The 23,893-nt window shown below is 40.0% G+C and overlaps 1 protein-coding gene across 8 annotated transcripts in view; it reads left to right on the top strand.

Moving 5' to 3' along the window:
• The window catches only part of csmd3b (CUB and Sushi multiple domains 3b), a 408,609-nt gene that overhangs the window by 365,361 nt on the left and 19,355 nt on the right, over positions 1-23,893 (top strand). For 5 of the 8 annotated variants that reach the window (XM_074614488.1, XM_074614493.1, XM_074614492.1 and 2 more), the window contains 9 exons: positions 911-1,084; positions 5,197-5,370; positions 10,003-10,188; positions 11,178-11,363; positions 12,427-12,600; positions 18,297-18,479; positions 18,645-18,821; positions 21,583-21,762; positions 23,600-23,773. In XM_074614488.1, coding sequence (XP_074470589.1) covers positions 911-1,084; positions 5,197-5,370; positions 10,003-10,188; positions 11,178-11,363; positions 12,427-12,600; positions 18,297-18,479; positions 18,645-18,821; positions 21,583-21,762; positions 23,600-23,773 — 1,608 coding nt within the window. The remainder of the gene's footprint in view (positions 1-910; positions 1,085-5,196; positions 5,371-10,002; positions 10,189-11,177; positions 11,364-12,426; positions 12,601-18,296; positions 18,480-18,644; positions 18,822-21,582; positions 21,763-23,599; positions 23,774-23,893) is intronic. The other 3 variants (XM_074614494.1, XM_074614491.1, XM_074614489.1) reach the window with 1 other exon arrangement.

The following is a 23,893-nucleotide window of genomic DNA, read 5'->3' as shown; positions in this document are numbered from 1 at the left end:
GATCATTTTGAAATCATTATTCTCATTTTCATTGAAAAAACGTATTACAATGATTATGGTGTGATTTTTGCTGGGATCTGTACTGAACAAAGATGTTTTCTTAAGTCTGTAGAATATGATGTGTAGGCCAGGACATCTCTGCAGCGCGACAATATTTAATTTAAATGGTATTTTGACAACATTTTGTCTTTAACAATTATTGCGCCTCCTGCGTTTTGAAAATTACAGTAGGCCATATTGCAATTTCAATAAAATTTGGATTAATTGCGCAACCCTATGATACTGATATCAGGCAGCCTGATAGTACCATTGAATAACTGATGTTAGTAGGGGATGTGAAAAAAAAAGAATTTCATTTTTAAATTGTTGTGAGTTTCATGTGGAAACTAACAGCAACCATCACAAGCATGTAAACAGCGTTTCAAGTTGCAGCCTAACAAAGGCTTGACTTCAACACCTCAGGTTGAGCACAAAAAATACTTTGCCATAAAAGCTTGCCATGTGTGTTTGATGGTGCATTGTTTAAATTGTATTTCTATTAATTTGATTAAATCAATGATGAGTGAGTTACTGTACGAGGAAAACATTTCATTCGTCCAGTCGATGCTCTAACCGGAGAGTCGCCTTGACATTTTTGTCATCAGTTATTTGACGTTTGGGGATTCCTTGACATTTTGAATCAATGTTAGTTTGCTTTAAAGAATTCTGTGACATTTGAAAAAAATTACTGTTATTTTCTTCACCAGAAAGCTTTCCTGTGTAGGAAAAAAAAAACAATATTGGCCACCAAATGTGTGTGTGAGCATTCCTCACTGAAACTAAAGAGCTCTTTACCAACTACTCAAATAACTTGGTGATAAATTGGTGCTCAACTACCCTTTTAAATTGCTTGTGTCTGCCTGTGTTTCAGTTATATCCTGCGGTGAGCAGCCGTCTCCACCCAGTGGGAAGAAGATTGGTACTCAGACAACATTTGGCGCTACAGCCATCTATACCTGCGATGCTGGCTTCATGCTAGTGGGGTCAGCTGTCAGAGAGTGCCTGTCATCTGGGCTCTGGAGTGGAATGGAAACACGATGTTTAGGTACATATCTACTGGAACTAGTAATGTATTCAAACATATATGCCATACATTACAGTATTTCTAGACATTCTGTGATCTTCTTACTCACATTTAAGGCTTTTGGACAGACACTGCATGTTAGAAAGGGAGTTTGAAAGCTGTGATTTTTCAAGTCAATCTAATGAGGTTAGGTATCAAAGGTAGTCACCGCACTGTATGTGCCCTGCACCTCTCGTCTGACTGCACAGCTGCTCCTCTCTGGCCTCGTCCACCTCACAAGCCAGACTATCACGAGCTTCTGCTGTGTGCGCTCACCAAATTCAGTTTGAATGTTCTTTTTTTATATATAAGCCAGAAAGAAAAAACACAGCTACTTTCTTCTGTCAGTGTGCCAGCCAGAGGTAACAGATGTTATGACACGGTGCTGTCATTTCTCCATGAAGCCTCAGTAGAAACAGCGCTTCCCAGAATACTTCACAGGCTGAGGGGGATATGAGATGCAACTTATAACGGAGAAGTTCAATGAAACTTAACCTAGACTGATGAGGAGGCATGATTCTGTCAGAAAATAAATAGATTGAGCCCTAAAAAAAAGTGCTATGAACAGCATTTTTATTCAATAACTTTTCTTATAATTCTTCAAAACAAAACTGGCTTTACTGTACTTGTTTTGCTTATTTAAAGGGGAACTACACCCATTTTCAAAAGTCATACATGTTATTCCTATGGTCTAAGACGGTCCAAAAAATATTAGTAAGCATGAACAACTCTCTCCCAAATCCAAAAACTAGAGGGCTTAAACTCAAACTTGTGATTTCCTAGGGTATACAGTAAAGTGTGGAGCTGCTCCATAGACAATGAATGTGGAGAGATGTTATAGAAGACACTGAGAGCACCCAGAGCAATGTTCTGAGTGCATGGGGACATTTTCTGTTTCACAACTGACAACACTACAATAGAATAAAGATCATTTGGGTATAAAAAAGAAAACATTTTGTGGGTCCATGAAATCGGTCTCCCGTTCATTGACTATTGAGCAGCTCCAGACTTTATACCCTATGACATCACAAGTTTAAGTCTGACTTCTCTGGTTTCTGGCTTTGAGAGAGAGTAGCTCATGTTCACAAATAATGAGCGAACTTTCCTAGGCTATGAAAATAACATATTGGAATTCAATAATTTAGGTGGTGTTCCCCTTTAAATTGTAAAGCCGATAACACACCGGGGCAGCAGCGAAGTGCGGCCTGTGGCCCTACAGAATGCTGTGGCGGGCGCTCCGAGCTCAGCAAGTAGTGAATGTTTTTCTTCTGCGGCAAAGTGTGGCCAAACAAAAAGTTGGGGATAGTTAACTTTTACCGTACCCGCAGCTAATCAGTAAACAGAGTCCTCTGACTCCTGTGACATGTTGACCTATATCACAAAGAATGTCTTTCTGCCTGAAAATCATGAACACGCCTCAGAGCCGTAGAAAAGTTTAATTATTATGGCGAGCCGCACTTTACTGCTGCCTAGTGTGTTTTTCAGTTTGTTGTTTCCAATCACCTTAGTAATTAAAGCTGATGTACACAAGATTTTCTAAAATGACTGCTGAAAATAAGTGGATTTTTGTGTAGATTGTCCTTTCTTCAACACATAACTTTAAAGTAAGGTAAGGTGTGACTCACTTGAGTACTGCCCTTTAACTTTAACAGTAATCAACACCTCAAAGACAATGTGAAATGACAAAGGTCGGGCCCGGCCCGCCCACAAAGCTGTCTTGCCTCCCCATGGTCCACCATCCATCGTTTCATTCAAAATAGATTAAAAAAAAAGTAGCAGAGCTCACACAACCACTGAATCTTGTGTGGCAAACATACAGCAGGCGTCCCACCCCCTCACTCACGCAGGCACCTGACACACGTACATACAGACACACGCGCAAACAGTGTTGCCACCTTGCTGACTTTCTCACTGGACTTCTCAACTTTTCAGATCTTTTCAGCGACTTGCTAATCAGAGTCAACTCAGTCAGCGGCTCCTCTGGCAGCAGCACTGCATCTCTCTATCCCTCTCCTCTCTTGCAGGCAGGAGTGAGTTACTATGGTTACGCGCAATCGGCGTCACCAGGTCATATTGCCGGGGCTTAACCCCGAATGTTTTGATTGTAGTCCCGAATATAATTTTGAATGTAAACCTATGTGAAGCTCGATAAAAAACATAATGTGTGTGTGCGAGATAGTCCTCATGACACAACAGCTGTTACCAGGTCGAGGCTGATTCATTAAAAGCACAGAGACATCTTCATTTTAATGGCAGACGCTTTCGAAGTTATTGCAAAGAACAGTGACACAGCTGTGAAATTGTTGCAGGGGGGCAACTGACCATCTGAGCCTTCAGCGAAAATGACACCTGATCCAATTTATGACAGAGCTTCTAAAATTTTGTGAAGACTCGTTGTGCTCCCACTTTGATGTTTCTTGGTGTGTGTTTGCTCGGAGTCACACGTCTCATAGACGGGACAAACCAGGTTTCAAGCTGCAGTTGCCCACTTTTACAGGCTTGCAAAAGGGTTTCAGCAGATGTTTAACAATTTTCCCCAAATGAAATGTCCCATATGAAGGCAACAAACTGGACTGGAGATGTTGAACCCTCAAGGTTTGTTTAAAACTCCCAGGCGTAATTAAAATGTTACTGTTTTGCTGATATTGTCCTTGTATCCCTGAAAATAACCCAGAGGATGCATCTCATGTACAACAAGACCGTAAGGTATCGTATCATTTTGAAATATATGCAGGGCAACAAGTTAAACCAGCTCTCAGTCACGAAAAAAGTAAGTAAAAGCAAGTAAATAAAAAGACACAAGGCAAAATAGGGAATTTGTTTAAAAATCAAGATTGGAGTAAAAGTGCAAATGCAAGGTGAATACAGGATTTTGATTATGTCCATTGGTCTGTGTCTGAGCTACATATAGGAAAGCCAAGAACTGGAATAATAGATAACCATAGTTCTCTCATCCGATCTACTTCAGACTTGGTGAGTGTATTGCTAAGGACCTAAGAGAGTGCAGTGTCGCATGTGGTGCAATCTGGCCAGATGATGGCGCTATAACAATGAACTTCATGTTTTGGCCTTTAACTTATGAACCTTAACTCTCAGAAACAAAATTATTTTCTTGACTGATTTTTTTGCCATTTTGAATTTTTTCCAAATCTGATTTTTTTTGCTACTCGGCCTACAAATTTTGAGCAATAGTCACCAAATTTGGTAGAGAACATCTCAGGACCAAGCCGGAAAAAGTTACTTTTTTGGATTGCTGATGTTCCATACAGTTTTGCTATAGCTGGCCCTCAAAGTTAGCTCAAATGCTGTTGGCGGGGCTTATATTACCAAAAAAAACATGTCATATCTCCTGATCGCTTTGTGCCATTGCGACCACATTTGGTGGAAATGTGTAGATATGATGTCTGAGTGACAATGGCAAATTTGGTGCCATCGACTCTCTACAAAGGAAGTATTCTCTGTCTGTCTGTGTATGTATGTATGTATATCATCTTCAGACTTGACACAACTGCAAGCAGAACCTCTGGGGGCCAAGCAATCGGCTCGTTCTGGACGGGCACATGCTCCAAACGGGCGCTGCACTAGTACTAAAACTAGTAATGAAAGAAGCCGTTTACAAAAAGTCGATGCAACGACAATAGTATCTTCACAGTGACATTTCTGTGTTCTGTCTTTTTTATTGTTTTCATAATGAATGAATGAATTGGTGGTTATACAAAGGACATTGCAGATATCCTGACAAAGGTTTTTGACATAATACAGAACAGCTCGTAGACAGTGGTTCGATGACAGTTGACATTAAGTTAACTTTGAGTCATTAGATTAAGGAAAGGTTGAATTTTCAAAAAGATTGCCTCTCTAGTTGACAAAATGTACTTCATTTTCTCCAGGTGTAATACGTTCCCTTGCTCCCTTTGCATCATTTCAAATGAAGGAACCTTTTCAGATTTCCGGGAGTGCAGTAGTAGCTTTCTGGCTAACAATGTTGAAAAGGAGATAGCCAGAGCCTCAGACCCAGTCTTCACCACAGCGACAGTTCTAGGACAGTGTTACCTATAGTCTGATTCCTCTGTATCTCTGTCTGTGTCTTTCAGCTGGTCACTGTGGGATCCCAGAAGGCATTGTGAACGGCCAGGTGATCGGGGAGAACTTTGGTTACCGCGATACGGTCGTGTATCAGTGTCTGCCTGGCTTTCGACTAATAGGCTCATCGGTTCGAATCTGTCTCCAAGACAACCAGTGGTCTGGACATCTGCCCGTCTGTATACGTAAGGAAAACACACATTTACCTCTCACTAAATATTCACTTTAGCTAACAAATGAGCCCCTCTACTACACTTATCTATCCCCTGGACAATTTGTGGTCTGGACGGCTGCCTGTCCTTTCAGCAAAATACAAACACTCACATACCGTACGCATACACCCACATACAGACTGCATTAGTGCTTACACATACTCAGAGGATAAATCGAAATTTCACTCAAATGTTTGAGGCCAAAGTGCACCTAGAGGAAGCTTGAGTGGTATGGTATGTTTTGATATATTCCACTGTTTGCTGGATACCAAAGAGAGAAATTGAAGTCCTTTCAAATAGAGGCCATTTGAGGTTTTGAAAACGTGCTCAGCATTTTCATTTGAATTTTGGATATTTTATTTGCCTGTGGAGTTGAAGAATAAATATCATGCATCTTACAAATCACTCTGGAGGCATACTAATAAAAATGCCTTATGTTTGACAAATTAATATTTACTATTTGATATGATATTTGTAATCAGCCAAAAGAGGAAAATGGCCTTGGTAACTGTAAAAACAAAAAAATAAATCAACTAGATGTTTCCTAACTGCCTTGAAATTACAAAAGAAATCCAGAGTACATGGATGGTCATTGATAGAAATTACCTTTTACAGCAGGACGAGGTCGACTCAGTTGATGGGAAATAACTAAATCAAGAGTGCAGCCTGATCTAGCACATCATTATAAAAAAACACCTCAAGTAATATCTTTGTTATGGTTCAGTGATAACAAAAAATAATGATTTAGGGAATACTAACAGGAAACAACCCTTCCAGGTACGTGTGATTGAGTGTGCATTCATGTGTGTGTATTATGTTGATGTGTGTGTGTGTGTGTGTGTGTGTGTGTGTGCAGGAGAATTATTTAATTCATTTAGAAATTGTTTTCTGTTTTTAACGATTTGCAATATTTGGTCACAGTGCAAACTCTAAGTGGAAACTCTACACAGACAACGGGAGCCTCACAACATTAACTTTACAATTGAAATGTTAACATCACATTACATTTGGAGGCACGGTTCCCGGCACACCTACGGCATGAGACATGATGATGCAGAATACACCTCGTGCTGAAAACAACTTTAAAAAAAGGGGAAGATGTTACTCATGTTAATTTTTTGTCTTCACCTTTTATTATGCCTCCAAGCCGGTGACAGCCGTGGCCGTTTTTGGGTTGTCTGTCCTGACGTATGTTTCTTGTGAACGCGGTATCTCAGGAACGCCTTGAGTGAATTTTATCAAATTTGGCACAAATATTCACTTGGACTCAAGGATGAAATGATTAAAATTTTGGAGGTCAAAGGTCACTGTGACCTTGAATGATGTAGTGATGACCTTTTGGACAGACATGGATGTAAACTGCAACTTGACTGTTTGGCGGGAGGTGGTAATTCTAGTTAAAGGTGTGCCAGCAGAACTTGAGATATCACCTCTTTTATTCCAGTTATTCTCATTCCTCGTTAAAATCTGGCACCTGCAGTAGATTACCCACAATGCACCTCAACCACTGACATTTTGGCCAGGGATTCTGGTGTGTTAAATTGGTATAATCTGTAAAAATATGCAACAGCACATGTCAGTAACACCAGTGCAGCTACGTTTAACATTGTTTATGAAGACAGCACCGAGGTCTCCACCAGGGGAGTTGGTCTGGTAGAGCTGATAAAGCCCAGTCACATTTCATTCAAGGGTGGAGAAGTCCAAATTAAACCTTAAACCTTTTTGTTCAAGAGTGATTCCATACTGAGTAAAGCCAGCGTAAGGTTTGTATTTTGAGAAATATCCCTTCCTTGATGCATTCACCCAATAGTCCTGAGGTTCTGCAGATTCACACCAGCAGTCTTATATAAAGGGCCAGAGGGCCCTACTGCCAGTGTGGTCTGGATGAGATAAATAGCTGGGCTTGAGGATAAAGCAGAAGACTGACATTTCCAGGCTACTGTGAAAATCTTCTAAAATTGGTCACTTACTGTGAGTGTCCTGAATGTTTTTAGGCAGCGACTGGGCACAGTTAAGGTGGCGATGATGAGTGCCTTCTCAAGCCAATTACAGGCGCCTTTTCCCCAAAGAGACAGCCCGTTTGTTCACCAAATTAAAGCCATGTTTAACAGGCGGAGATGGTGACGCAGTGTCGACATTTGTGGAGTAGCAGCAGGGGCGTGAAAGGGAGTTTATTTCCCCTATGAAATTGTTTTTGACTATGACCCTTAAACAAAAAGAAATGTTCAACATAGGGACGCTATATCAGATAGTATGTTCGTGTGTGTGTTTGGGTATTGCATGCGTCTGTGTCTATGTGTTTAGGATAGTGTGTGTATCCGTCTGTGTTTCTGTGCTGGGCTGTTTTTATTGAGTTTATTCATGCAGGAGTTATTGAGGGAAATCATTTTACAGCCAAATTATACTGTAATTATGGAGATGAGAGGCTCTTGTTTAGAGACACAAACACAGAATGGTGATGAGACTATGATGGTGTGTGTACGTGTGTATGTGTGTGTGTGTGTGTGTGTAGCTGCAGGGCATGCTGACGGTGTCAGATAAATTTGTATCTTAGGCAAGCAAACAAACTTCTGATTCTCACTGATCAAGTGAGAAAAAAGACCTTGGCTTCTTTCCTTTCTTTCCCGTCTTCTCTTGTCATGATCATCTTGTCTTCTCCTCCTCTAATGCCCCTCTCTTCTGCTCCATTCTTTGGTTTTCTCCTCCTCTCTGTTCACCTTTCCACCCATGTGTGTCTTTCCTATTTTCTTTTCATTTGGTAAAACTCCTCTCTCCTCTCCTTTCCTCTCCTCTCCTCTCTTCCTCTCTCCTCTCCTCTCCTCTCCTCTCCTCTCCTCTCCTCTCCTCTCCTCTCCTCTCCTCTCCTCTCCTCTCCTCTCCTCTCCTCTCCTCTCCTCTCCTCTCCTCTCCTCTCCTCCCTTTCTGAACACATTAATCATGTTAGAAAATAAGTGCTAAAAACATACACGAAAAGACTGTGAACTATTTAGAGGGCCGTCAAAAAATCCATAAGAAATGTGCAGCGTGCTTGTTTCAGGAATGGCCAATCACAAACAAGTTTGTTAAACTTATGCTCCCGTTATAGTCTCCACCGTTCTACTCCATCGCTACTGGCTGTGAAACGGTGGATAAATAGTTTTGAGCGGAATGACTCATTTCATTAGCAGAATTTGATCGATTTGGTACGATGACATTTGGAAAGTATAGAAGAGGCGCATGATTTAATTATTCTATACATATTCATTTTAGCATAGGGCTAAACCGGAAGTAAGCTGCCCGGCAGAAGTCTCTGGTGGCATGCTCTGTCCGTAGAACATGTGTGTTAACATTCTGCAAAAGTAGCGCGCAGCAGTGTGAGATGGCCTGTGTCGTAACTGCACATACGTAATCAACCCTCACCCGTGATTGGGCGTGGTTTCAGAGACACATCCCCAGTGTTTTAGTGCAGAGAATACTGCTGATTTTATTTATTTTTTTAAAATTGCATTCTCGCCAACGTGTTCCGCCTCTTTTACTTTCCACACGGACTGTTTACCTTAATTCCACCAAAGTCAGCTCTAACGTGAATACTACTCTTCACTACAAACGGAAACCAGAACGCGTCCGATACCAAAATCTTGTCATGTTGCCTACAAATTCTGCATATGAATGCGGAATCTGTTTATAGAGATTACCCGGACTTTAAAGGGGGAGAGTTTGAGAGGCAGATGAGAGAGGCGCTGGTGGTAACTGTAAACTGTCTGTTTACACAAACATCAAAACACTGTCGTCAGCACAATGAGGACAGGGGACACACACAAACTTCTAAGTAGCTCCAGTGAGTGAAGTTAACAGGATGAATAATTATGATGCACAATGGCAAACAGAGGACACTCAATGCTTATACAGGAGATGGCGAGACCTAATATTTCCAAAATAATTACCCTAAATTGAGCTATGTATTCTGGATCATCTGACATTCTCATGCATATTTATGAATTACTCCAGGAAACGCATAGCTCGTTGGCCCAAATCTGTACTTCTTGTGTTTTTTTTAGACAGAGAACTACTGTACATGGCCGCTGTTTTTTTATGCTGCTTTCGATCCATGTTTGTGTGGCTTTCATGTCAAGAATACATCTTACTAAATTGGATGTTTTGAATTTAATGAGAAAATGAGGCAATGTGCCAAAAAAAATTACAAAATTTAAATCGCATCAGTGGTCAACAACAACTATGTGTGACACTGAGTGCTGAACTACTGTCGCACTGCTGGATATGAGGACAGAAACATTCACCCACGAATGAATCATAGCCATATCGCAAATAACTCTTCAGTGACATGTCAATTATATATTATTAAATATATTTTGAGCATATGCATATAAACTGTACATGTATATTAAAATGGAAAAAGAGCTAGGGATAACTATCTGTAAAGTTTGGTATACACTGTGATAACGCCTTTTCCAAATAAAAAGAAAATTAAAAAAAATACATATATATATATTTTGAAACTGTTAAAGTTGTTTGTTATGAGAAATCTCAAAGTGGATTTATAATAAATGCAATAAGATATCTGTATGCTGGTTTGTGTATTCATGATTCACTCTGTCTTCCCTATAGCGATCAGCTGTGGCCATCCAGGAAGTCCCATATATGGTCGTACGGTGGGAAACGGCTTCAACCTCAACAACGTGGTCAGCTTTATTTGTAATCGGGGTTATGAAATGGAGGGGCCCGCACATGCTCAGTGTCAGGCCAACCGCCAATGGAGCCACCCGCCCCCAACATGTAAAGGTGGGGAAAAAAGTTAAGTGTATTCACCCCTAACCTTATTTATCCCTTACCTTTAATACCACCTCAACTCTTATCTTTATTTACTCTTACTGCCTTTTCCCTATAGAGTGCTCCAGGGATGACGTATTTTTGTAGGCCAACCAGGAAGTTAGCATCGCCCTGGGTTCCCTCGACAAAAAGCCAATGGGATTTTACCATTTTTTTGGGATTATTGCAGAATATGAGCTCTACGGCAAATAAATACTGTCACGTTTTGTTCGGCAAAATGTTAAAATCTCTTCGTCTTGTTTTAACCACAGACCTTATTTCAGGCATCTAACTAAAAACCCATTAAAAAAAACCATTGACCCCGAGACGAGGGAACCGGAAGGGCTATAATGCAAACTTATTTCCGAATTTTAGGACTCATTCCTGTAGCACTCTATAGCAACATCCTTATATACCCCTACACTTCTCATTTCAGCTCGATCACTCTTTTTCCTTCATTTAATTGAATGAAGTTTTGAGGTAGATAAAATACTCTACATCCCTCCTGGCTCCAGCCTCCTGAAAGGAAACCTGATTGTTCTCCAACAATCACATACAAGGGTAGCTTCACTCACAAGTCTGTAAACAAGCTGTTGGCGTTCTGCCCAGTTTACAGCATGAAGTGCCAATGAATTGTGTAAAATTAAAAATGCAACATGATGATAGTGAGCCGTTACACTTCAAGGATGCTGGATCCAGGACACACAAACCTGCCTTCATCATGGCATCTCATAATGTTTGCCATATTCACCCTTTTTAAACACCAGCCCTAATTAGTTCTTTCGTCTTCACCACTACCTCCTTATTATGCCCTGTATTATTTTTACAGAGCTGTAATCCCAGTGTGAAACACTGGAAAAAAAGCAAGAGGGGGAAGAGAAATGACCCTCACTGGTTCATGCCAAATAACACATCCTTTTCTCTCTTGTTGTGTATTCCTGTGTGTCCGTCTCTGTGTCTCTCTCTGTGTATAGTGGTCAATTGCTCTGATCCAGGCATCCCAGCCAACTCCATCCGCCAGAGTAAAATAGAGCACGGCAACTTTACCTTTGGCACCGTGGTTTTCTACGACTGTAACCCGGGATATTACCTGTTTGGATCACCTGTACTGACGTGTCAACCTACTGGACAGTGGGACAAACCCCTACCTGAATGTATAGGTTAGTTTAATTCTTGTCTTTCTGCTCCTGTAATGAAAATGGTATTTACTAGTGGTTGGAAACAGAAACGTTAAACCTATGTATCGCGATATTCTTTTTACAATTTTGAAATTGATTTTTGAATGCCAGAATCGATATAAAATATTTGCTTCATTTGAGACTATGCAGAGGCAGAAGGAAGTTACCGCTTTTATTGTTGTAGTAATGTGACGTCATATCCGTTCAATATCCGTCAACAAAAACAGACATGATGTCTAAAGCTACATGCTAAATCTGTCATGGACAGGAAAGGTTATGGTATTGCTGTAACGTGCGGTCGAGCCAGACGTCACTCTCATCTCTGTGGTCAAATTAGCCGACGCTTCAACTGTAGAGCACCCATATACTGACTGATTTATATTAAATACAGTCAAACAGCCCCGATGGAGCTGACCATGGATGTATAAAGACAACGGAGCTCACGGGGAAAGCTAGCGACGGACTTGCCGAATTTAGAGGAAGTATACATGTGTAACTACGTCCAGTTTTCAAAATAAGGTGTTAACAAAGGGAACTGTATATACAAAATACATATATGGAAATGGCGATGACTGATATATTTGACTTCAGGACATCTCTGACTACATACATGCTGAAAATCAAACATTTTTACTGTATTAATTTAGATATTTTCCAAAATAAAAGTCCCTAGAAGTGTATGATTCAACTTTTTCCCATGGTCTAGTGTTAAAAAAGTTAACAAAACTCGCAATAAATCGTAATATCGAATCGCCACCCAAGTGTTGTGATAGTATCAAATCGGGAGATGTAGAGGTGTATCGTCCCAGCCCTGGTATTTACCACTCAGAATTCGTAGTAATTTTTGAAAGAATAGGTCCTTGATTTCAGACAGAAGAAGACGACAGCATTATTCCATTTAATGATGTGTTCTTGGCCTTGGAAGTAACACTCAGTTCTTGACAGCGGTCACTGCAGCTCTTCTCACAAAGCTGTGTTTAGTTGAAACGAGCTGTCTATCTTTCTGCCCCTCAATCTCTCTCTCTCTCTCTCTTTTGGTCCCTAGTTGTAGACTGTGGTCATCCCGGCTCCCCCCCTAACGGTGTGCTGAGTGGAGATAAGTTTACATTCGGTTCAACGGCTCGATACTCCTGTCTGGGCGGAAGACAGCTGAAAGGAGAATCATCCAGGACGTGTCAGCTCAACGGCATGTGGAGTGCCCCCATGCCCTTCTGCTCTGGTAACCATTTTAACCTCTATTAAATATACGGACTTTGAAGTCCACCCTATCAGAAGGGGAGATGGATGGATGGGAGATGTAGATGAAAGATGAGACGTCTAAAACATGTAGACTCAACCAAGTGTGGAGAGCTTCATGCCTTAACATCCCGCTGGCACACTTTCTTAACCCTTTTGCACTCAGTTGAAGGGATAATGGGATGGATGGATGGACAGATAGAGGGTAGGGTTGGCGCATGAAAAAAGAATATATCAGTACCTGTCTGTTAAAAGGGTTGCGGAGCATAACCTCCCCCTACACCCACATAAATCCTCAGCCGTGGACCCTTAGCCATGTCCTGGTAGTGTTATTTCAACTCTGTTAACCCTTTTTTTAGGTGTTATCTCAGGCTCTCTTCTTGTGATGATTCTCATAAAGATGGACAGATGAAGCAATGACTGTAGTTTCTTTAAATATTAACACATTTAAATTAGGGCTGTCAAAGTGAACTCGATAATAAACGCGTTAACGCAAATTTGTTTTAACGCCACTAATTTCTCTAACGCATTAGCGCAACTTGCAATTTTTAGGTTGTAGCAGGCTCAGTTTTAAAGCTAGAGCGAAGATAGTGGTATCATACGAAACCTAAGGAATCCATTTGTACCAACTATGCCATACTAACTTGTCGCAAAGGAGGCAAAAGAACTCTAAATTTACGCTAAATTTTGGTGAGGAAAATCTGGCATGGCCATTTTCAAAGGGGTCCCTTGACCTCTGACCTCAAGATATGTGAATGAAAATGGGTTCTATGGGTACCCACGAGTCTCCCCTTTACAGACATGCCCACTTTATGATAATCACATGCAGTTTGGGGCAAGTCATAGTCAAGTCAGCACTCTGACACACTGACAGCTGTTGTTGCCTGTTGGGCTGCAGTTTGCCACGTTTTGATTTGAGCATATTTTTTATGCTAAATGCAGTACCTGTGAGGGTTTCTGGACAATATTTGTCATTGTTTTGTGTTGTTAATTGAGTAACGATAATAAAAATATACATACATTGACATAAAGCAAGCATATTTGCCCACTCCCATGTTGATAAGAGCATTAAATACTTGACAAATCTCCCTTTAAGATACATTTTGACCAGATAAAAAAATGTGTGATTCATTTGTGATTAATCATGATTAAATATTTTAATTGATTGACAGCCCTAATATTAACCCATTTAAATACTTAAATACTTAAATTCCTGTGCATTTTCTTTAGCATTTAGCTGTATTGTCTTTCCATGGAGTGATGTTAACACAGCCATTGCCGTTGCTCTGTAAACTGCTTTACACAAGCATATTCCCTCCCTGCTGGATTTACTGTATATGCATATCTCACCACTTATTGAGCTAGACTGTCTCTCCAGACAGAAAGCCTCCTTACCTTCCATCTTGTATAAACAAACCATCTAACTTATATGGTTCTCAGTTGGCTGGCTGGGGGCATGATTATGGCTCTCCTGACTGGGAGGCTCCCAGCTGCCGCTTATATAACAACCCGACTGAAAACACATTCCAGACGAGTTGACTAAGAATTCATTGTTATTTACAGCAATTGCCTGAGGGAGACGCAGGGTGAGGGAGGGTAATAGCGTACGGAGCAGTGATTCATGGCTTTTACCTGGCAGGTCTGTACCGGAGCCCTGCAGAGATAAGAGCTCAGCCCGTGGCCCAAGTGCTACGTCTGCAATTCTGCTCCGTGACTGTTGATAAGCAAATGGCGTCTCTGATGTAATGTTAGTTTTGTTACCACATTTCAGGGGGCATAATATATTCATTTTAAACTAGAACGGAAAGTGGTTACTGTGTCTAGACCTGAAACCTCAAATTAAGTTCCTCTCATGGTTGCTTTATTGGGAATAGGCATGGGATGATAGGGGTGGGAATCACCAGAAGCCCCATGATGCGAATACTTAAGTCACAATACGATCTTATTGCATCTATTTTATCTAATAAGATACAGTTTTCACTCTATTCATCTCAGAGTTTTCATTCACATATCTTAAGGTCAAGGGACCCCTTTGAAAATGGCCATAACAGTTTTTCCACCAAAATTTAGCGTAAATTTGGAGCGTTATTTAGCTTTCTTCCTGACCAGCTAACATGACATGGTTGGAACCAATCGATTCCTTAGGATTTTTAGTTTCATATGATGCCAGTATCATCACTCTTGCTTTAAGACTGAACCCGTTACAACCTCGTTGGATTGTTAAAATTAAAGATCAATACTTGACATCCTTGTATCGATACAATATTGCCACGCAAAATATCGTGATACTGTGCTGTATTGATTTTTTTCCCCCAACCCCTATGGTATGATATGAAAAATATGTCACGATTATCCTGGCCAAACTAACTGGGATTCACAATATTATCTCAATAATCATCAAAATATGCTTAAAACCTTTAAAATGGCACTAAAACCTACTGGAATCACTTTACTTTACATTTTGTTAAGAAATGACACATAATTTTTTGTGATAATCCTTTTCAGTGAAAAACAAACAATCGTAAATATGGTAATCATAAATAATAAGGTCCCCCTGCATAAAGAAATAAATAGCAACACTGTGTGAGTCTGTTCTTTCTTTCATGATAATTCCTGTATTTTTTAAACAGGCTCTATTTTTCATTCCTCTCCCATGATAGCGAGCTAGACAGCTCTTTCAAGTCACTTGTGAGGATATTCACGATTATCACTATAATGTGAAATGGATGATAATGGGAATTATCATAAACGGCCGCTGGCTGCAGCTTCATATTTAAAGACACAAAAGGTGGAATGGACTCATATCACTGGTCAATTTTGCTAAGTTTCATGGTGATATCTATTATTAAAGTTTTTTACCCTATTCACCCGTAGTGTATTACAAAATGTATGGAATTGTATAGTAGATATCTTTAAAGCATATTGTCTCAAAATTAGTTTTTCCTCATACTCCAGATAGTCAGATATCTTCACTTCAGTATCACTTACATACACCAAACTTTCCGGTATCATTCCTATCTAAATTCTGAAAGTTTTTACAGAGGGGTTTGTTCATATATCATTCATAGCCTGATTTATATAACATTTTGTTCCTAACTGTATTTTTTTTGTGGTGGTTGACAGTATTTTCTGATTTATGGAGTGATAAAAAAGAGATATCCAAAATTCCCTTTGTAAAAACCTTTGACTCTAATATGTCAACAAAATGAAACAAGAATTTTGAACCTGGCTTTATCCAATGTTCAGATGTCTGTTCTGGAAATGTATGCAAATTAGCACATTTTTAATAAGATAACACCTCATTAGCATATTTAAACATTTAAACATTTCAGAAAATTTGTAAGACAAAAAAACAATTGTAATGAAAGTAATCAACTGGGGAAGTTTCATAGTGATATCTATTAGTTTTACCCTATTCCGGGAATAAGTGTATCTCCTAAAATGTAAAAATATTCCTTTAATCTTTGGTTAATGCAGGCTAAACGTATGACTACTACTTGGAAAACATATTTTATAAGAAACTACATCATGTTCAAACATTTGTCCTCCCTACCCTTCTCTACTCGATGGCCTACAGTAAGTCCCTGGATCAGACGAGTGAAAAGGTGCCTTGTAGCTTTTCTCCTCCAGCTTTATGAGATCTTCTGCAAACCTGGGGAAAGGAGCTTCAGCTCAGTAACCCGTGAATTTACCCGAGCCAGAGTACAGCCAAAACCTTTCTATCAGATGGATGTCCGTGTGTGTGTGTGTGTGTGCAGATGCATGTGTGTGTGACCGATTAGTGGTTGTTCTAAAGTCACCTGAGGGAAACGACAGAGATTAGTTTTCACAATGCTCCGTCCCAGAGAAACTCGTACACATACGTGCACATTCAAGCACACACAAGCACGCACACTTGCACCAGTGACACCAGGTAGATTGCTTGTTCTCCCCATTGAGACCAGATACACTTGAGGCTACATGGTGACTTTGGAGCAGTGCATGTGGGTGTGTGAGAGCATCCAGTGGGACTTGTGTAGGTGGTAGTGTCTCTGAAGATGTTTGTGTGTTTGTGCCCTGACTGGCTTTTGATCTGTTCCCATTATTCAGAAGGAAAATTCATCTCGCTATAGACAATTTCCTCCCATTTCCGAGCTTTTACAGACAAAATAATCATGACACAATGCGGTAAAGGCTTATTTGTTTACATCTGAGAAATCCTGAGGCATTACAAATGATGTTATGTCATTATGTGTTGTGTCTGTAGTAGGGCTATGTGTAAGCTCAATTTAGCAGCAAGCCCCCAGATATTTGCAGTATAGTACAAACCGAGCCGATGTGAAATTAGGTTATTTGTCAAAAGTCTGAGGAAAACCACAAAAAACATTGCAGACACATTTGGGAAATTCTTAAGGTGGTTGTTTATCACACAAAGTATTTTGTTGCACGGCATGAATTATGGTCAATAACAAACAGGAATGGTGTGAGTTAATTTAAAATCACAGTGAAAGTGGTAAAATATTCATTCTGTGTTCTGTGAGCTGTCCAAAAACCCACTAATTAGTCAGGTTTTGACATTAATGAGATGCACATGTAAGCCAATGCAAATTTGGAAGAGCATTAATAGGACCAAAATATACAATAGTGACCAGAAATGTTTGGCTTGTACATGTGGATGACAATGTGTGCATGGAAGTGCGTGGGTGTTCCCAGGAGCGCGCTCTGTCTGTCAGGCAGAATTTGCTGACCAGGCGGCTCTTCAAGGGCAGAGTGAGAATCACTCACACACACACACTCACACACACACACACACACACACACACACATACACGCTCTTAAGGCAAACATACGCCCCTTGTCACCAACATATGTGTGCAGTCAGTACCACTAGAATTTGTAAGCAGCCATGTCATACTTGAGTACCCTGAGAATGTGATTTATGTCAAAACTGGAAGAAAATATTCACCTCACACTGCTGAGTTCACTTCACTATGATGTTGATGAATAACAATTCATCTTAAAATAATTCTTTGCTTCTTTTTTTTCTTGTTCTACCTTCTCTATTTTCTATTTGGATTTTTAATTTGATGACTTAAACCTGCAGTAGGCAGAATGTTTCTGGCATCATTGGGCAAAAAATCCATAATAACCTTTCAGCATATTGTAATACAAGTGTTCTGAGAGAAAACTAGACTTCTGCACCTCCTCATGGCTCTGTTTTCAGGCTTTAAAAAATCAAATGGCTAAATCACAGGTCATTTCAGAGAGAGAGCGTTCCTATTTGCTGTTCATTCAACAGAGGCAGCTGTCAATCACTCGTTAACTCCGATCAAACTAGGCAGCGCTGATCAACGTTTCATCTGAGTTTGTGAGTGATTGACAGCTGATCGGAGAAGGCAAGTCTCCAGCTTGGCTCTGTTTGGTTGTTTTCCTCCAGTCTGTGAAATCTTGCAGATGCCATTAGGAGCACAGGAGGACACAGAGGCAATTATCAGATCTTGAATATGATTTTTATCAGATTACCTCTCTCATGCACTTCTATCAAGATAGTGACCGTTATCATATTTGCTCCAACCTGCCTACCCCAGATTTAAAAGTAATTTGAAGGTTTTATGTACATCCTGTCTTTATAAAAGATGTCAAGTATTGTAGTTTTGAAGTCGGGGACCCAACTCTGCCTCCTCGTTTTTCTCCCTGTAGGCGACACAGCTGGTTCCTGCGGCGATCCTGGCATCCCCTCCCAGGGTGCGAGGGAACAAACAGACTTCAGGATCCGTTCCAAGGTTCACTTCAGTTGCTCGGAGGGCTACGATCTGATTGGTTCTTCAGAGAGGATGTGTTTCCCTAACGGGACGTGGTCTGGCACGCAGCCGTTCTGTAAACGTAGGGAGATAATTTTCCTTAATCCCAACCTGTTATAATCCAACACCTTGACACTGATCCAGTTTTATAGATCCACCCATGTACTGCACAGTAAATAACTTAGAGCTGAAGCTCATTGAGATGCACGAGGCTTTTTACTCTCTCATTCTCTCATTTTTCCCCCAGCTGTCCAGTGCGGGAACCCTGGCACTCCCAGTAATGGCAGAGTGTTTCGTTTGGATGGAACAACATTTTCTCACTCCGTCATCTACTCCTGCATGGACGGCTACCTGCTCACTGGCGCCACCACCAGGCTGTGCCAGGCCAACGGGACCTGGTCAGGAATACAGCCCAACTGTACCAGTAAGTTACCTGATGTCTATTGAGGGATGGCTGTAGTAACACTTTATAATAACCATTATTTATAAATGGTAAACTTATAGTTGATTAAATAGTTATTTTAATGTTGACAAACAAAGAAATGTTAATTAATAATGATTACTAAATATTATTAATGCTATAATTTCTGTTATTTTAACAGTTTATTGTTGCACAAATAACATTTTATATACTATATAAACTGTATATATATATTTGTTAAGATTTAGATATTATTTATAAATCTTAAAGAAACTGTTTGTAAAGCATCTATAAATATAGATATTTGTAACACTTTGTTAATGGTTAATAATTCAGTTTCTGGTCCATCTATCTATGTAATGTTTATAGACATTTTACAAAAAATGTCTTAAAGGTTTAAAAATCATTTGGTAATCACTAACCAATACCTAATATAGTATATAAAATTTTATAATTTGTACAACAATAAACTGATAATAAGTACTTTACTAATGTAATCCGAATGTAATTGTCATCATCTCCTATCAGCTACAACACAATTTAGAATTTATAAACTAATTATTTCATATTACACAAACTAATGATAAAATAACAGAAACTATCATTACTAATAATTAGTAAATATTATTAATTATTATTTGTTAACAGTCAAATAACTATTGACTAAGTTAAAGTAACTATCAATTTACCATTTATAAATGATGCTTATTATATCTGTTTAGCCTTATAATTTTGAATAACCTCACATATAAGGGGTCTTGGAGGCTGAAGAGCAGCCTGTCAGCTTTATGTATTACTTACTATATATTATTATTATTAAATCCTTGCTGTGCAAATAACGTCAAGTCTGCAACCCATAAACCTCCTGATGTGTGACTATAAGGTTTTCCTTTCCAGCCTTTTCGCGACCCTATTTTATCCCCGGTTTTAAATTATCCTGCCACAGTATAGGTTCTGAGTAATGAAATCTGCCCCAAATCTTCATGCAGCTGCTACAGACTTTATAGAGTGACATGAATAACCTTGATCGTTGTTTACTTTAGCTAATTTGCTTTTTTGAACTCTGTAAATAACCATAAAATATAACATTCTGTTCCCATATGAAATGTGACCGAAGCCATGGTTGAACAAGTGTTAATCAGTGCTGCATGTTACACAGACTACAAAATCTGCATGTAAAGTGGCATATAACACTAAAAATTAACAGACAGCATGCTCGCTGACAAAATACTTTAATAAACACGTTGTGTCTCAAGGTGAAATTCACTTTGCTTGGGACCCCACATGAAGGAGTTCCAGCCGTATTTTCAGTGACATTCCTGACTTTAATGCACTACACAAAGAAATGAGCTTTAAAAAGTCAAGCAGAGAGGAACAAAGAGAGAGAACTGCTGAGAAACCACATCTCTTCAATACGGGCTCCTGGAAAGAAAGAAAGTTTTTAAGAATCCCCTGACTTAAAGGAAATAGCTTTTACAGTAGATTACAATACATTAATAGCCATGACAGTATCAGTGGGGTGGGTTTAAAAGCATTTAAAGTGCCTATTAGACTATGAAGGACAGTGCTGTGTAAGTGCAGTCTGGGGAATCCTAATGCTCCTTAAAAGAGTCCCAGGACAACCTCGGCCATTTTTAATATCTTTGTTGTTTCACTCATAAGAAGTGAGGCCCATAACTGAATCTGAAGAGATCATATGGACTGTGTGATCTCACAGATTCGCTATGCACTGTGATCTCCACAACTTCAAATTACTTTAGTTTAGTTAAAGGACAAGTGTGTAGGATCTGGCGGTAGCGGTGAGGTTTCAGATTGCAACTAACTGAAGCCTCTCACGTGGGTCGTGTCTAGAAAGTAACCCGCAAACCTCTGGCGAGACTCGCTGCCAGACGACCTATCCTAACTTTAACTATTCAAGGTCAACGCCTAACTTTAACCATTCGAGATCAATGCCTATCGTTAACCATCTCGCAAGAGTTTCCCCAACTCGGGGGTTACCTTCTAGACACAACCTCTCCCGTGTGCCAAGCGTATAGGAGAACTACGGTGTCCGACGCAAAAACGCGACTGGCTATTTGGAGCAGAGTCAGTGCTTAGAGTGTGTGTGTACGAGGAAAGTGAGTGGTGAAGCGAGAGAGAGAGTGCAGCGGCAACAGGAGCGAGTAATGTTATCTTGGCTACTGTAGAAACATGGCAGTGCAAATTGGCAGGCTCCATGGAGAGGACCCGCTATGTAGATATAAACAGCTCATTCTAAGGTACCGAAAACACGATTATATTATATATATATAATATTATATTCCATTTCTGCCAATACATCCCCCTAATTGTTACACACTGTTCCTTTAAGTGCAGTTTTTATAGATAAATATGCAGTTTTAGTGAAGTTATCTCTTGAATCACAGCCACTTTGTTTAGACTGGGTTTGAATCGTATGACTGTTACAGGCTTAATGTTGAACTATGCCATGGGATTTATCTGAGACCTAGACAGTTTTGAAAAACTCTAATAAAGATTTAGAACTACAAAAATAAATCTCTGACTGACATCAACATCAAACTGCTCCTTTGTCCCCGACAGTCGTCTTTTTTCTCTCTCCCTCTTTACCTCTCCTTATATTTGAATCACGTATTTCAAAGAGCATACATGCAGGAGTAATAAGCAGATTAAAATTCCAATTACCTCATGCCACAGCATGAACTGTAAGGCAATCTTAATCTTCATCTCATCTCTTCCTCTCCAATTCCACTTGTCCATCTCACAGTGATAAACTGCGGGGATCCGGGTGTGCCAGCCAACGGCCTTCGCTACGGAGAAGACTTTACGATCGGTCAGAATGTTTCCTTCCAGTGCCAACCAGGATACAGGATGGAGGAGGACGGGTCACCGGTGAGGACGTGCACCCAGAACGGAACGTGGAGTGGGATAATGCCCATGTGTACAGGTAAATTGTTTATTATCATTTAGCTTTTCTTGGCCATTTTAATTGTTGATATATTTTTTTTATAGTGTATATTATAAAACCACAACTTATACTACTTTGTCCAGAAGATGTTCCTGGAACAGCATATAAAATGTCCCATGTGTGCAGGTAGCATAGTACAACTGATGTATTCACAACAAGTGAGCTCTAAATCCAAATTAAACCCTTGTACAACCCCAGCTTTATAAAGGCTGACACAGCAGACTCTGCTCTCCTTGCAGTCAGTGCCTCTGTGAGGGAAATCAAGAAATACAAACAAAGAAGACAATATGAGTCACATAACAACTTGTAATTCCTGTGATTAGTTCAACGGGGTGTCTATTTGCACCCGGGTGAGAATAGTCAAACGGCAGCTATTCGGCTGTTTGCACCCAGCCAAGTTGAATATGCTACTTAAATTAACAATAGTTAGCTAACCGAAGGGTTTCTGCCAGGAAGCCCTTTCTAACAGAAATATTTAGTAGTAGTAATACTATTAGTAATATAAAGAGCTACAAAATATGTGTAGGGTGTATGTTGTGGTGGATGAATGGGTCAAACCCAGGATTCTCACCCCAGAGGCCAGGGTTTGAGTCTCTTGAGCCTATTTTTACACTTAGATTACTTCTTGTTTTATTAGGTTTAGGCAACAAAAGTACTTTGTTAGGTTTGTGGAAAAAAATACATACAGTACTTATTCACATACAGTATCTAATGTGTGCCTGGGTAGGGTGCAAATAGTATTGTTGGCTGCTGACACCTGGGTGCTAATAGCATCTGCCTCAGTTTAAACTGTATCTGTTACTGGACTTGATTGAAAACAGAGTATCTTTCAACTATTTGCATTGGTACATTTTAGTAGCTATGAAATTATAAGCTAATTTTCAAATCAGTAGTTGAAGTCAATGATCTAATCAAGCAGTCTCCCTCTCTCTACAGCTATCAGTCACAACCACGTAGCCAGATATTTTAATTTAGTTTGGCCTGTGGGATTTAATGTGTGCAAGAACCACTTCAGGCCGTAAAAGCCCAAATCGGGTTCCTCTGGCTTATTCTAATGCCACTATTCCATCATATACACTGATGTTAATTATTGCATATTTAATGAGTTTGCCTCCCCGATAGTAAACATGTAATGAGTTATTGTAAAGGAGAATTAGGCTTTTAATGCATTTTAGCCCACAACTGCTGTAAATAGCTATTAATATTTAAAACCACGTCTATTCCTGACTGATCATAAGTTTTGTAATTAAGAATCATTAGACCTTATTTTTAATTTTTTTAATTTTATTTATTGACACCTTTTAATGAGGATGTCCCCTGTTAATGCAATTTTTCATGCATTTTGTCATAAATTATTTTGCTAATATTTGTCAAACACTGAAAACGGCTCTCTACTCGGCAGGATGCAACCTCTCAGCTGAGCTCACACACACACATTCACACAGAGCATCTGAGGACAGGACTGATACACACAGATAAGCACTTTTCTATCACCGTGCTTGCATTGTTTTGAGGTGGAGGCTAGTGGTCGTAAAAAGTAGATGCATAGCGAATCGTAACTTGTTAATCAAAACTTTAGCAGAATCATAAATTAATATAATAAAGTAGCCGGCTGCACTTAAATGAGTAGTCGGCTGTTTGGCCGGCAAAATTTTTTATGATTATGCTGGGTGTGCCAGCTTGAGATTTAGACGGCACAGACATATCGGGGCACACTGTGGCTACGCGGCCGATCAGTCAATTTACAGGACAGTGATTTCTCACCTGCAGCTGCTAAAAACTGGATGATTTTTCTCTCCCTGCCTCTCTGTCATAGCTGTGACCTGCCCGGCTCCCCCTGCCATCAGTAACGGGGTACTGCAGGGCAGTGACTTTGAATGGGGCAGCAGCGTGAGCTACAGTTGCTCACCTGGATATGAGCTCTCATTCCCGGCCGTCCTGACCTGCGTGGCCAATGGCACTTGGAGCGGCATGCTACCACAGTGCTTACGTAAGAAACACACACACTTCAACACACTCATATACCAGCACACACATTGCCTGTTATTATTCTTTACCAACCATCAGTTACAATTGGAAGGAAAAATCTGCATTTGTCCTTGAGCTTCCC

This window comes from Sebastes fasciatus, chromosome 17 (genome assembly GCF_043250625.1).
Source record: "Sebastes fasciatus isolate fSebFas1 chromosome 17, fSebFas1.pri, whole genome shotgun sequence".
NCBI classification, from domain to species: Eukaryota; Metazoa; Chordata; class Actinopteri; order Perciformes; family Sebastidae; genus Sebastes; species Sebastes fasciatus.
The sequence above is the reverse complement of the archived record's forward strand: the minus strand, read 5'-3'. Positions and strand labels throughout refer to the sequence as shown.